This window comes from Salmo salar, chromosome ssa24, assembly GCF_905237065.1.
Source record: "Salmo salar chromosome ssa24, Ssal_v3.1, whole genome shotgun sequence".
Lineage (NCBI taxonomy): Eukaryota > Metazoa > Chordata > Actinopteri > Salmoniformes > Salmonidae > Salmo > Salmo salar.
This window is the reverse complement of record NC_059465.1, coordinates 23678695-23692174: the sequence shown is the minus strand read 5'-3', so window position 1 is coordinate 23692174 and position 13480 is coordinate 23678695. Positions and strand designations below refer to the sequence as shown.

Sequence of the window (13480 nt, the reverse complement as noted above, 5' to 3'; positions counted from 1 at the left end):
GAAAAGCAGAGACCCAGCCAGGCATATCACAATACTTAAAAGTACAATCGCGGAAAAACTGTTGGCTATTACTTTAAAGAGATGACGATGAAAATATTCTTATCTGTCTCTTAGTTATCAAAATTCTTAACCGAATTGTGCTAACAGTAGCATATCATATTGGCAGTAGCGGAGAACATCGGCCATATCCCCTGAGTGTGCATATTCACTGTCTTTGTCATTGGGTCAGTGCCACTTTAGTTTGTTTTTGGACAATAACTTCCTCCTCTAGGTTAGATGGTCGTCATATTGTATTTGTGTCTCCCCTTTTCGTAGGCCAATTATTTGGATCAGACAACATTGTTTTTATTGCTCTGTTTGTCTGTGTCAGCAGAGTAGACTACTGTGTAATTTCTGTAGTCCCGCACTGGTAAGAAATGAAAAATACTTTCACCCCTGGTAGTAACGATGACAATATGTGTATGGATTCACCAGGTAAGCAGGCAATGATGCAGATGTTTGGCGGATAACTTTATGTGCACAATGTATGACAGAGTGAGATGAGACAAAGCAAAAAAAGGACAGGATGTGTAAGTCACATGGGTTTCAAAACAAAACGTTTGGCATGGTGGCATTTTTTTGTCTGTTTTCCATTTTACTTTCTTCGCTCATTGCAGTGTTGCATAAAAAGCAGGTGATTTATACAGTAGGTGATGCTCCTTCTCGCTCTTGTGTGTGAGTGTTAAACTGTTCTGTCTGCCCCAGAGCGCTTCCTCACCACCTTGCCCCCATTGACCTGGTCCACAGCCAGGATCTCCAACTCTGGCTGAGGAGGCACCACGGGAGGGGTGCAATGGTGGATGCGGTGTGCCACGCCCACGTGTGCATGTTGCTGGCGGTCCCGTGCTGGGCTGTGGCGGGGGCTGGACGAGCGATCACAGGTGATGGGGGGTATGACGGCAGGCCGGTCTCGTACCATCTGCAGATCAGGCGTGTCTCGAGATGCCTGCAGGAAGGGGGTGGGGTCGGGCATGGCATCCACCGCCTCCCGTAGGACCATCCTCCTCCCATCAGAACCCAGCCGGTACACCTCGGTTAACTCAGAGTGCAGCGGCTGAGACAGGCTCTTCTTCATGCGGCGGCGAGGGGTCTCAGGGCCAGGCTGCCGGTCTTTAGCTGGGGGAGGGGTGGGCTTGTAGGAGCTCACAGGACTGACGTTGGGACTGGCCTCGGAGGAACTGCCTGCCAGGAGCTTTTTCTTGGTGGTGTGGAGCTGAGAGGTGAGGTAGGCGATGGTGCTGGCTCTCTGCTCTAGCTCCCCAGACAGGACAGCCAGCTTGTGGCTCTTCATCTTCAGCTCCTCCAGGTACTTCTTCTCCCTCTCCTTGATGGTGTTCTCCAGGACAGAGATCATGGCGTTCTTCTGCTCCAGGTCTCTCAGCAGCTCTGTGTTCTCCTCCTCCTTCACCTTCAGCTGAGCCTCCAGCTCCTCGCACTTACTGTGCAGTTCCCTGCAGCGTGCCTCACTGCTGTCTGCTCAAACACAAACAAATCACACTGTTAGACCTGTATTTGAAGACAAAACACACACAACCATCAGAAACCCAGTATTCACTGTCACCAATACAGTAGCCTGCTTCATTTGGATCCACAATAAAAAACAGGTCCATTCCTCTCAAAATATTCCATAAGGAATACATAAAAGGCTGTTTTCCTGTTGGGTCTGGTAGGGCTACCATCTGCAGTCAACATACTGTAGGCATGTGTACATGTCAGATACTACAAATTAAATACAAAAAGATGTCACTTAAATCCTAATAATGCTTCACACACACACACACACACCCCAATTTTGTATAAAATATAGGCTACACATACTGTACATGCAATCTTCCACCCTTCCCACACACACACACTAATTGCCCATAGGCACTTTAAGTGCACCCACTGGCCATGGATTGCACCCACTGGTGTGCACCCACTGGCCATGGATCAGCTGATGTGAGTGGGTGAGAGGGATGTCTACAGAGGCTCATCAGCAGTGGGCAGAGCGAGAGACAAGAGCTCCTGTTGCATAATACAGCTCTGGTCCATAGCAAGGGCACAGCTCTCCTCTAACCTTCATTATTGGCCTTCCTCCTCCCTCGCCAGCTCAACACTGCCCACACACCGCCTCCCCCCAACCATCTACATCTAACATGTCGATTTTCTACTGGGCTGTCTGGTATATTTCCTATCAGCTTAATGGGGGGGGGGGTTGTCCATATCTGTGTTTCAGAGCTGCAATTTTCTCCTATTAGGGGCATGGGGGTGATATGTTTCTCTACCAGCCGAGAAGGGGGATGTTGTCTTTGTTTTGGACCCCAGCTAGAGCCGCTGTCCTGCCTGCTGCACTAAGTAAGTTGCAGACTGTGCATTAGTGCTGCGGCACATCTAATCTAATTTCCTGCACTGCATGATGTCCAACACTAACCTGCTACTGTCTCCCACAGTACCATACTGTCTGCACTGCACATAGCCAGGAAGAACACCTCCCCATTACAGGATTCACAAGGTAACATTGAGACATGTTACCTGTCATACACCTGAACCTACACTTATTCTAGAACACTGAACTGACTCATTTCCTATTCAATAATTCAGTAGCACAAAATACATCAAATATGAAGCCAATGTAGTCCAAAGATCAAGCCTGATTAAAACAGTTCTGATTTCAGCAGCAGGATGTTTTTACTTTCCTATCATTATTTGTTGCTTGGGTCCATGGCTAGAGATGCTACAGTGTGGATCAGCCCATTGTTCTCTGGCTAGTATATAGAGCCATTTCAGCTGCTTAATCGGGACTGTAATGATGTCCTGAAAGGTCAGCATGAGGGTAGGAGGGCTTAGTTACAACTATTTACTGACAGGTTTACTGGCAGAGCTTTAACCTCTTCCCATTGTTAACACTTTCTATATTACTGACTGAATATCTAACAACATCACATTGATTTCTATATTGTTTCCCCATTGCATAGATGTCCTGTAATTATTGATCAATTCTTTGAGTCTGTCTACTAGCCTACAGGTCAGATTCCAGAGTTTGACCTCCATGTGGTTCTAATGCATGCCCATGTGCAGTTCTCCTGTGTATATAATTCAGAGTGTTTGACTCTGTTACATGTCCATGGTAATATGGGGGATGGGAGGGGGCTTTGCTGTGAGCGAGGCAATGAGCTGACTGTGAAAGGAGGACAGTGCCCTGAACAGCAGGCGGTTCCGGCTGCAGCACACTGCTTCCTGGGTGGAAAAGTGTTACCAGGATACAGTCCTAGCCTTTGCTCCCATTCCCAGAGCAAAGAAATACAGAGGCCTCTGTTCTGTTCTGCTGCAGAGCGTTGCAGGTTTTAGAGCCTGGGCTGTTCACCGTCACTGTTGAACAGCCAGGGTGAAGGCAAGCAGAGCCTGAACTATATATATTGAGTGATTCTTAGTTCACATAGGCTACATAACATCATTAACAATACAACTGCCAGTACGATAGTTTGCAGAAAATATATCAATTTAAATTTGAAAGCGCATAATTCTAAAGTTTTCCAATCAAATTGAAATCAGTGTCAAAGTAATTGCGATTGGTAAAACATTATTGGCTACATTCCATGTCTCTGTCCAACAATGCACTGCACTGCCAGGGCCTATATTACTTACAATGACAGTAGAGTCAAGTCAAAACACAGAGAGAAACGATTCCCACAGCATTAAATATACAGAAAAATCATGTGAAAATTAACTGACCCTGTCTGCCAATCCCAGTAAAGATCCATAGTATTCTCTCAATAACTATGCTATTAGTTATTGAGAGAGAAAGTCAGGCCAATTGCTCTAGCAATAGAATATGAAGTGTGAAACAGATACCTGTGTGGATGTGTGTGTACTTGGGGTCACGTAATAGAGGAAGGCCTGGGAAACGTCTTACCTGTTGGATCTGAACTTCTCACTGTCAGCTCATAGGTCAAGTCTGTGAAAAGAGAAGAGGATCAGGCCGGGAAGTGAAAGCTTCAGCTCTGACAGGAGCGGTGCAGTGGCATCAAGGAGCATGCTATTCAGAGAGCCTATGCAGAAGCAAGTATCTAGTGGAGCGAGGTGAGATGGCAGGCCTCTACAGATGGGTCAGGATTAGTGAGAGTCACAGGCCAGCTTAGCAGTAGGTTGTCCAAGGACATTTGACAAATCGGCCAAAGCACAGAGCGATGGAATTAATGGACCTGGCCCTGGCTAGCCACTCTGTTGTGGTGTGCTCTGGTTTGTGGCTCAGGGTATCATGCTTTACTTATGGTGTAGTCCAGGGGTCATCAACTAGGTTCAGCCGCAGGACGATTTTTTTCTTGAGCGGATGGTCGGGGGGCCGGAACATAATTATAAATCATTTGTACACTGCAAATTGACACAAGAAGCCCAAACAGACAAAAACAATCATTTCAAACCTTGATTACATTGGTACACAACCACATACACCACCATTCAAGAGTTTGGGGTCACTTAGAAATGTACTTGTTTTTGAATGAAAAGCACATTTTTTGTCCATTAAAATAACATCAAATTGATCAGAAATACAGTGTAGACATTGTTAATGTTGTAAATGACTATTGTAGCAGGAAACGGCAGATTTTTTTATGGAAAATCTAGAAAGTCGTACAGAGGCCCATTATCAGCGACCATCACTCCTGTGTTCCAATGGCATGTTGTGTTAGCTAATCCAAGTTTATAATTTCAAAAGGCTAATTGATCATTAGAAAACCCTTTTGCAATTATGTTAGCACAGTTAAACTGTTGTCCTGATTAAAGAAGCAATAAAACTGGCCTTCTTTAGACTAGGTGAGTATCTGGAGCATCAGCATTTGTGGGTTCGATTACAGGCAGGAAAGAGGAGTGGAAGGCCCTGGTACACAACTGAGCAAGAGGACAAGTTTTTAGTGTGTCTAGTTTGAGAAACAGATGGCCTTCTGCTGGCCTTCTAGGCAGAGTTGCAAAGAAAAAGCCATATCTCAGACTGGCCAATAAAAATAAAATATTAAGATGGGAGAACAGACACTGGACAGAGGAACTCTGCCGAGAAGGCCAGCATCCCAGAGTCACCTCTTCACTGTTGACCTTGAGACTGGTGTTTTGCGGGTACTATTTAATGAAGCTGCCAGTTGAGGACTTGTGAGGCGTCTGTTTCTCAAACTAGACACACTAATGTACTTGTCCTCTTGCTCAGTTGTGCACCAGGGCCTTCCACTCCTCTTTCTTTTCTGGTTAGAGCCAGTTTGCGCTGTTCTGTGAAGGGAGTAGTACACAGCGTTGTACCAGATCTTCAGTTTCTTGGCAATTTCTCATGCGGAATAGCCTTCATTTCTCAGAACAAGAATAGACTTATGTGATTCAAAAGAAAGTTCTTTGTTTCTGGCCCTTTTGAGCCAGTAATCAAACCCACAAATGATGATGCTCCAGATACTCAACTAGTCTAAAGAAGGCCAGTGTTATTGCTTCTTTAATCAGCACAACAGTTTTCAGCTGTGCTAGGCTTTTAAAATGATTACCTTGGATTATCTAACACAACGTGCCATTGGAACACAACGTGCCATTGGTTGCTGATAATGGGCCTCTGTACACCTACGTAGATATTCCATTAAAAGAAATCTGCCGTTTCCAGCTACAATAGTCATTTACAACATTAACAATGTCTACACTGCATTTCTGATCAATTTGATGTTATTTTAATGGACAAAGAAAAGTGCTTTTCTTTCAAAAACAAGGACATTTCTAAGTGACCCCAAACTTTTCAATAGTAGTGTATGTCTCTCTATTTATGAGTGGAAACAGTTGGGAATACATTTTCTAAATTCAAATAATTTTGAGGTAAATTCCTAGTCTTTTACGTCTAAAAAACGAAAATGTAATAACAAAACGTAATAAATGTTGGGCTTAGAAAACATTTAGGGGCCAAATAAAATAGTCTGCGGGCCATATTTGTCCTACAGGCCGCCAGTTGAGGATCCCTGGTGTGGTCTGTTCATGTTTAATCCTGTTCAACCTCGCAGTGCTGCTGTTCTGTGATCTAATGTAACTGTGCATGTTGTTCAGGCAGAACTGTAAATGAGTATTCAGCATGTATGACTCAGAATGTAATAGTCTATCTAGTGTGCTTGCAATCCAGGTGTTCAAAATGTTTTATTTTGGTTGCGCTAGTTTGTTTTTATATTCTGTAGCAGTATGAAGTGTATGTATTTAGGTATAGTGGCCACAGTTCATGTTCAATTCGAGGTTCAGCATGTTCACCTGTGCAGTGCTGTTGTAGTCTGCGGATCTCTGCATGTAGACCTTTCAGTGTTTTGGCATGATCCTGCTGGAGGAAGAGCAGGTTCTTCTGGGCGCTGTGCAGCTGATTCTCCAGGGTACCATTGTGGGATGCCATGGCAGACAATGCAGCAGACACACACCAGTCCTAGAGACCTGCAAACACAGACGACAAACAGACATCAAAACAAGAGTCGTACCATCTGGGGTTCAGTGCTGAACCTAAATGCTCACCCTTTCACATCTGGGATGTGCTCCAGCTTTACTTTGCCTGCCAATGACAGTGACCATGATAATCCTCTTTGGACGATACACTGAACAGTCACTACGACTACAAGACAATTCCATCAAATCCATCCAAACTCCTGGCCACTTGCTTGGGCTTGATAAAGTTGACTAGCCTAATGCCCAAACATGATGACACACAGGATATAAAAAATAAAATAACACACTATTTATGTCGAGATTAGCATTCCAAAGACACTTGGTCAATACCGTTAATGCTTTTTGCCAGGAGAGAGGGGGCACATAGGCTCATACCTTTGTTGCTTACTCTAATTGGCTTACAAACGCTGCTGTCGAGCTATTGATTTTATCATCAGAGTGGGCAGTCTACGTCTAAAGAAGACAAACCTCAGGGGGAAACAATTCATCAGCATCGCCGTTGATTGGCCAAAAGGCCTACTTTAACCCTGTAAAAAAATCCAGTATATATAGGCCGAATAGTTCATTATCAACAAGTCATCCAAAAAAGAGGCTACAAAAAGGGCAATCAAACTCTAGGTGGAACCTCAGGCTACTCCTCCACTTCAGTACACAAAGCACATGAGGCTGCTGAGGGCAAATACAGAATGCTTTCTGAGATCTTGAGAACATTAGCAAACATCAGTGACAGAGGGTGCAGCATGATGCAGCCAGTCTCCAGCAGCAGGCTGGGCCTGCTTCCCTCCTTTCCTCCCTCCTTGGACGTCCTTGCATCCAGTACTCAGCCAGAGACGGCGCCCAGGGGTGAGGTAAGAGACCATCAGTCAGAACAGAGCCGCAGCCCAATTGTCTCCAATCTCTCCCAGACAACACCACTGAGTCGGGAGTAGACATCACATTGATTTTCCCCTCTGAGTGCAGAGAGAGCCTTCCCCCTGAATACATTAGCAAGCTACAATAAAACATCTCATAGCTTCTCCCTATTGCATCATCATCTTACTAACATGAATAATAAATTGTGTGTCACCTCTTAAGACATGCTCTTCAGTGATAGCAATGCCATGTCAAATTATCTCACTGTGTGTACAGAAGCAAAGGACACCAGTTGACCTCCCAACACAGCAGAGTAATCACAGAAGGAGAGTGACTGATGTGTCATAAAGAGTGCACTAAGAGAGATCATTTATAATAGATGAGTAATCCTGAGTCCTTCCTGTAAACGCTGGATGGCAGACACTCATACACACCACTTCCAAGCATCGGGCTTGATAGGTTCTCATTGATCATGCCAGTAAGCCTGGTTACTTCCCAGAATCCTTTCCTATCACTACGGATAATGCGATAGCACAGTGACATTACAGGGCAAAATTAAATTAACAACATTATCTAATGACATCACATTGAAATTACATCACCAACATACAACCCTCCACCCTCTTTCTACCATTGTAGTGATTTGGTATACTCTGTTATCCAAAATGTATGTTGCTTTTGAAGATAAAATGGAATATCTGTGATAAGTGACAACTCCGCTTCCCTCTCTCCATTCTCCTCACACACCAACAAGCATTTCCTCTCACAGAAGACATAAATAATCAATGAACTGCAGCAGCAAGACACACTAGCTACCATCTTTCGCTAAAACAGATTAACGCTCCAGACACACCCCCTGTGATAAAAAGCGGGGAGAAGTCTCACACACTCACTGTAAGACTAAGAAAACCACTTACGAATCACCTAGCCGGGTGCTGCCTCAAAAGAGTATGCTGGAGCTATCATGAACTCACAGCTTTCCTATGGACCATGATGGGTGGTTGTTGAATGGCTACTTTGTTCCAGTTGACAGAATTAACTTTCCATGTGCTTTGGGAGGATCAATTAAGACATTTAGCCTATATTTATTTATCTGCTAGAAAATGTGCCGAATTAAATCTATACAGTTCCACTTTTCACCATAACAGTCAGGTAGCCACTTGGGTTTGCAGCAATAAGACACTTTGTGTCCTTGCAGGATTCATTATTCATTCAAATGGAAAAGCAAGTCAGACATACCTTATGCTAGTGGGCAATTCCACGATAACAGAATGAGGCTGAGAATCATATTTTACTTAAAAATGTTATGCTACACAAAAACCAACGATTGCAAAGTTAAACTATACAACTATAAGCACAAGGCCTACTTTTAACTATTTCCACAGAAAATTTTACAAAAACACATTTACTTGAAGAACAGTGCAGATGCAAAGTTTGATAACGGAATGACGGTTTGTGCTGTTTGTGCAGTCATTCTTTTATCAAACTTCTGCACTGTTCTTCAAGTAAATGTGTTTTGGTAAATCTTTGTGGGAATTGTTAAAAGTAGGCCTTGTGCATATTACACTTCTAAAGCACTTTTCATAGAATCTCAAAATTGCTTCAAGAGCAAAAATCCAACAAGCAATAAATAATGACAGGTCAAGTCTTTGATAGCTGCATCCTCCAAAGATGGGGATGGTCAGCTCATGGCTTGAGTGAAGGGTGCTATACAGAGAATGGTAGATGATGGTGATGGGGTCTGCTGATGATCTTGTACAGGGCAAGTCTGGGAACCAGCCGGAGTCCTATAGCCACTGGACTTCTCCTCTTCCACTCTGTGCAGCACCCACTTGGGTGATGCCTCAGCAGCTCTGGGTTCCAGAAAGCTCACAACAAAGTTCAGAATAGTAGCCAGTCGTCCTCTCTACAAGCCTTCCGCTGTATTCCTCCATCTCCCATTCCTCTCATGCTTCACGCAACTCCTCAAATTATGTTCTCAAAAGATCAGGAATTGGCAGCCAGGTAAAACAATATGTCCAGATGCATCTTTCCAAACAAAGGCTAGCCAAAAAGTTTTACCTTTCAGTCAATCTGCAGACACATGAAATGTTATCAAAAACAAATAGTTAATTCAAAAAACACCTAAAAATAACGAAATATGTACACATTTACAGGCGCTCTGTGCAGCTAATAGCGTGCCATGGCAACTATAGAACTGTTCTGTTCTACAAGTAAATCGTTTTTTGTACAATTTTCAGTGAAAATTGTGAAAAGTCGTGCATAGAGTTGCATGGTTTGTTTAACTTTGCCATATATTTTAAAGTTAACAGAGTCCCAGCATCATCCTGTTACCGTGGAATTGCCCTACGACAAAATTATAGTAGAGCGTTTAAGGTTTCAGCACCTGCATTGCGGACAGCACCCGATCCGACTATCACACGCGCTTCTGACAACCAACCAGCACTTTCCAATCCAAAATCGATTTGACAGCAAAGCTAGCTAGCTAATGTTAGCAATATACCGTAGTTAACTAATTGTTTAATTTAATGTTCACTGTAATTGAGACGTACGTTGAACGGTCCATAACAATTGGTTAAGGCCACTTAACATGTTTGTAAACAACATCGTCTTATTGCATACCAAATCTAAATAGCTAGTTAGCTAAACGTGTCATAGATAGCTAGTAACGTTAAATACATTTGGCATGGTGTAGCCAACCAACCAGCAAGTATTACTTATTGATAGCTATCCAGTCACACATGGCTAGGTAGTTATCCAACCAAGAAAATCGTCGTTAGCTAACGCGTAAGCTAAAGTTATTGGAAGCTAGCTCTAGTTATAATGCTGCATGCGAAGGTGATTTTGAAGATCGTGTTATGTTCACCATGGCCCCATTGCATTTTACCATTCCAAAACAATGCATGACAAAAATATGAACCATTGCAAATAGATAGATAGCTATGCTAATTTAGCTAACTAGATAGATATATAGATAACGTTAACCAGAGAAGCAGGTTCAATCTAGGAGGGGTCCTGCTGCTGTTACCACTGACCAAACAGAGAGGAAAATAGCTTATACATTTAACAACCTACCGTGATACCTATCCTAAAAAAATATGATAATATCGTCGAATATTCTCTAATATATAAATTCTTGTCGTAATTGCTACAGTGGCTAAATCCGTTCTGCCATGTTAGGCATTGTTATCGTGGATGATGCCAAACGCTCCTCTTCTGTCGGCAGAAACAGGATGGATGGGCTGTGTCAGTCTTCTTATCACCCTCAGCTACAACAAAATAAGGCGATGCATCATGGGATACTACTGAAAGTAGTAACAATGTTCAAGAACATTTCGTTTGTTTTATGACTTATGATTTGACACTCTGAAATAGATGGGAATAACATGCATGAAAATATATAAATGTGTCAAAGAAAATGTGATTTTAGTCTAAAATGTAATTGATAAACCTGGCGGTTGCTACGCATGTCGCCGAGCTGTATCTAGGGCGTAAGTGTCATTGCCATAGAAACAGAACACTGCTGGCTCATTCGTGGGGCGCGTTCAGCAGGACACAACGTTTTGGAATGTTCAGAAATAAATATGTTATGTAGGACAAGCAATCGTGTCGACTCAAGTCATGGCATTTCTATCTGCAACGTTCGACAACGTTTGGCAACTGAACGTGGCACTGTTCACACAAAAATGATTAATTTGAGCCATCTAGCGACGAAGAGAGGAGGTAAGTTATTCATACAAAACTGGTGAGGGCTCACTTCTGTGTAAATAGGAAATGAACCAAAAAACGTTATTAATTTACACTATATGAATATTTAAATATTAATTCAAGATAAAATATCTCGACAAAAATAATAGACCCAACTTGTCCATTATAACGTACAACAGGCTGTATCACATCCGGCCGTGATTTCGGAGTCCCATAGGGCGGCGCACAATTGGCCCAGCGTCGTCCGGGTTTGGCCGTCATTGTAAATAAGAATTTGTTCTTAACTGGCTTGCCTAGTTAAATAAAGGTTACCATTTAAAAAATAATAATAACAGACTACACCAGACAGCAGAGGGAGCAGTGATTCAAGAATGGGCCTTTGACGTGCAATAAGAAACGTGGCGTTTGGCCGCAGCGATGTGGATGTGTAGCCAGGTAAGTAATGCAATGCAGCAGCCCACCCAGGCGCATAACCTGGGGGGGACAAGGGGGTGATGATGACCATGATGAATTTGAAGGCTTAGAAATTATTTTCCCACCGTAGCTATTGGCTTTCTGTGGCTTTACACTACACAATTCCTAATTGTATGATTAGATTCCCCCCGTCGTCAATTATGCTTTTGGTTTGGCCCGGTCCTCAGAGGCGGTGGTTTGTAAAGAGGAAAAAAAATGCGCAAGACTTGTAAGGAGAACAGAGCAATAGTTCCTGTCTTTCTCTCCTTAACAAACCCTTACTTCTGTGAACTAACTTGTGACAAATAAAGTACAGTCACAGTTAGCATGGTACATTCATAAGAACGAGTAAGAACTCTATAGAACATTATATTTTTCCAATGGAGAAAGTTTATATTGCCAAGTGACAACATGCGCATCTCGTGTGTGAGCGGAATTTGTCAAAGGAGTGATAATTGGTAACGGTTACGGCATATTGGGCTCAATTTTGTGAGTTCAAATATGTGATCAGTTTTGTGAGTTCAAAGACAACTTTGGTAGTATTATAAACTTTAAAACAATTAGTTTCAAGTAGGGTACAGAATTAGAGAAGGACTGTTTGAACCTCAGGCAGTAGGCTCAAGCAGTGGCGACCCGTTATTCAGGGAAGGTGGGCACATTTTTTGGGGGGGCTTGCCTGTTTAGCATGTTATTTTGGCATTAATACGTGTCACATCAGTTTGAAAACAATGTAAAAAATAATATATATCATTGAAGTAAAGACGTATAGAAACATGGTCTCTTTTTTGTTTTCTTGAGTAAGGCAGGTCCAAAATGCAGGTGTTTCAGCTTAACTCAGGGCTTTCTGTGGTGGTGGGGCAAGCCAGCAGAAAATACGGAGCGTTGCACCGTGATTGGCTCAGTGTTCTGTCACTCATGGAGACTTTACTTCACTGCCAAGTGTAAGAGCTGACTTTGAAAATTCTAGCCCTTCGGCTGCTGCCATAGAAGTTCCCATCCAAGAAGGCTCAAGGTCATTTGCCACAGATAAAATGACATCAAATCACGTTATATGTACAGTAGCTTTGATTGGACTGATCATGTCAACATCATACTTTCACAATCTTAGCTATCAGTCATCATCATGAATCAAGTCGACAATCTACTGGCAAATCCTTTTTAATCCTTGTCATATGAAGAGAAATAATGTGTCAAACAACACAGCCATTTGCACAAATATGAAAAGATAGATGGTATCATCATAAAACAATATGTAGATCATAAGGATCTTAACCTGTTATGGCTAGGGGGCAGTATTTTCACGGCTGGATAAAAAACGTACCCGATTTAATCTGATTATTACTCCTGCCCAGAAACTAGAATATGCATATAATTATTAGCTTTGGATAGAAAACACTCCAAAGTTTCTAAAACTGTTTGAATGGTATCTGTGAGTATAACAGAACTCATTTGGCAGGCCAAAACCTGAGAAGATTCTGTACAGGAAGTACCCTGTCTGACCATTTCTTGGCCTTCTTTATCATCTCTATCCATTACAAAGGATCTCTGCTCTTACGTGACACTTCCTACGGCTGCCACAGGCTCTCAGAAGGCGGCAAAAAGCTGAATGACGTAATTTAAAGCCCTGGCTGAAACACACGAGCGCTTTTGCTAAGTGGTCTATCAGAGGACAAAGGGCTTAGGCTCGTGCACTGGCCGCCCCCGTCTTTCTGTTTTTCCCTCTATTTACCGAAACACAGATTCCCGGTCGGAATATTATCGCTTTTTTACGAGAAAAATTGCATACAAATTGATTTTAAACAGCGGTTGACATGCTTCGAAGTACGGTAACGAAATATTTAGAAATCTTTTGTCAGGAAATGCGCCATGCGCACGACCCTTATTTACCATTCGGATAGTGTCTGGAACGCACGAACAAAACGCCGCTGTTTGGATATAACGATGGATTATTTTGGACCAAACCAACATTTGTTATTGAAGTAGCAGTCCTGGGAGTGCATTCTGA

General features: G+C 42.8%; 1 protein-coding gene across 1 annotated transcript; it reads right to left on the bottom strand.

Moving 5' to 3' along the window:
* Positions 1–497: 497 nt before the first annotated feature.
* Positions 498–10767, bottom strand: LOC106585518 (coiled-coil domain-containing protein 92). Its single transcript, XM_014171812.2, has 4 exons — positions 10390–10767; positions 6280–6453; positions 3935–3976; positions 498–1512 (listed from the first exon to the last, which is right to left on the bottom strand). The coding sequence occupies exons 2-4, from the start codon at positions 6413–6415 to the stop codon at positions 722–724; spliced, it is 969 nt and encodes a 322-aa protein (XP_014027287.1). The 5' UTR covers positions 6416–6453; positions 10390–10767; the 3' UTR covers positions 498–721.
* Positions 10768–13480: the final 2713 nt, after the last annotated feature.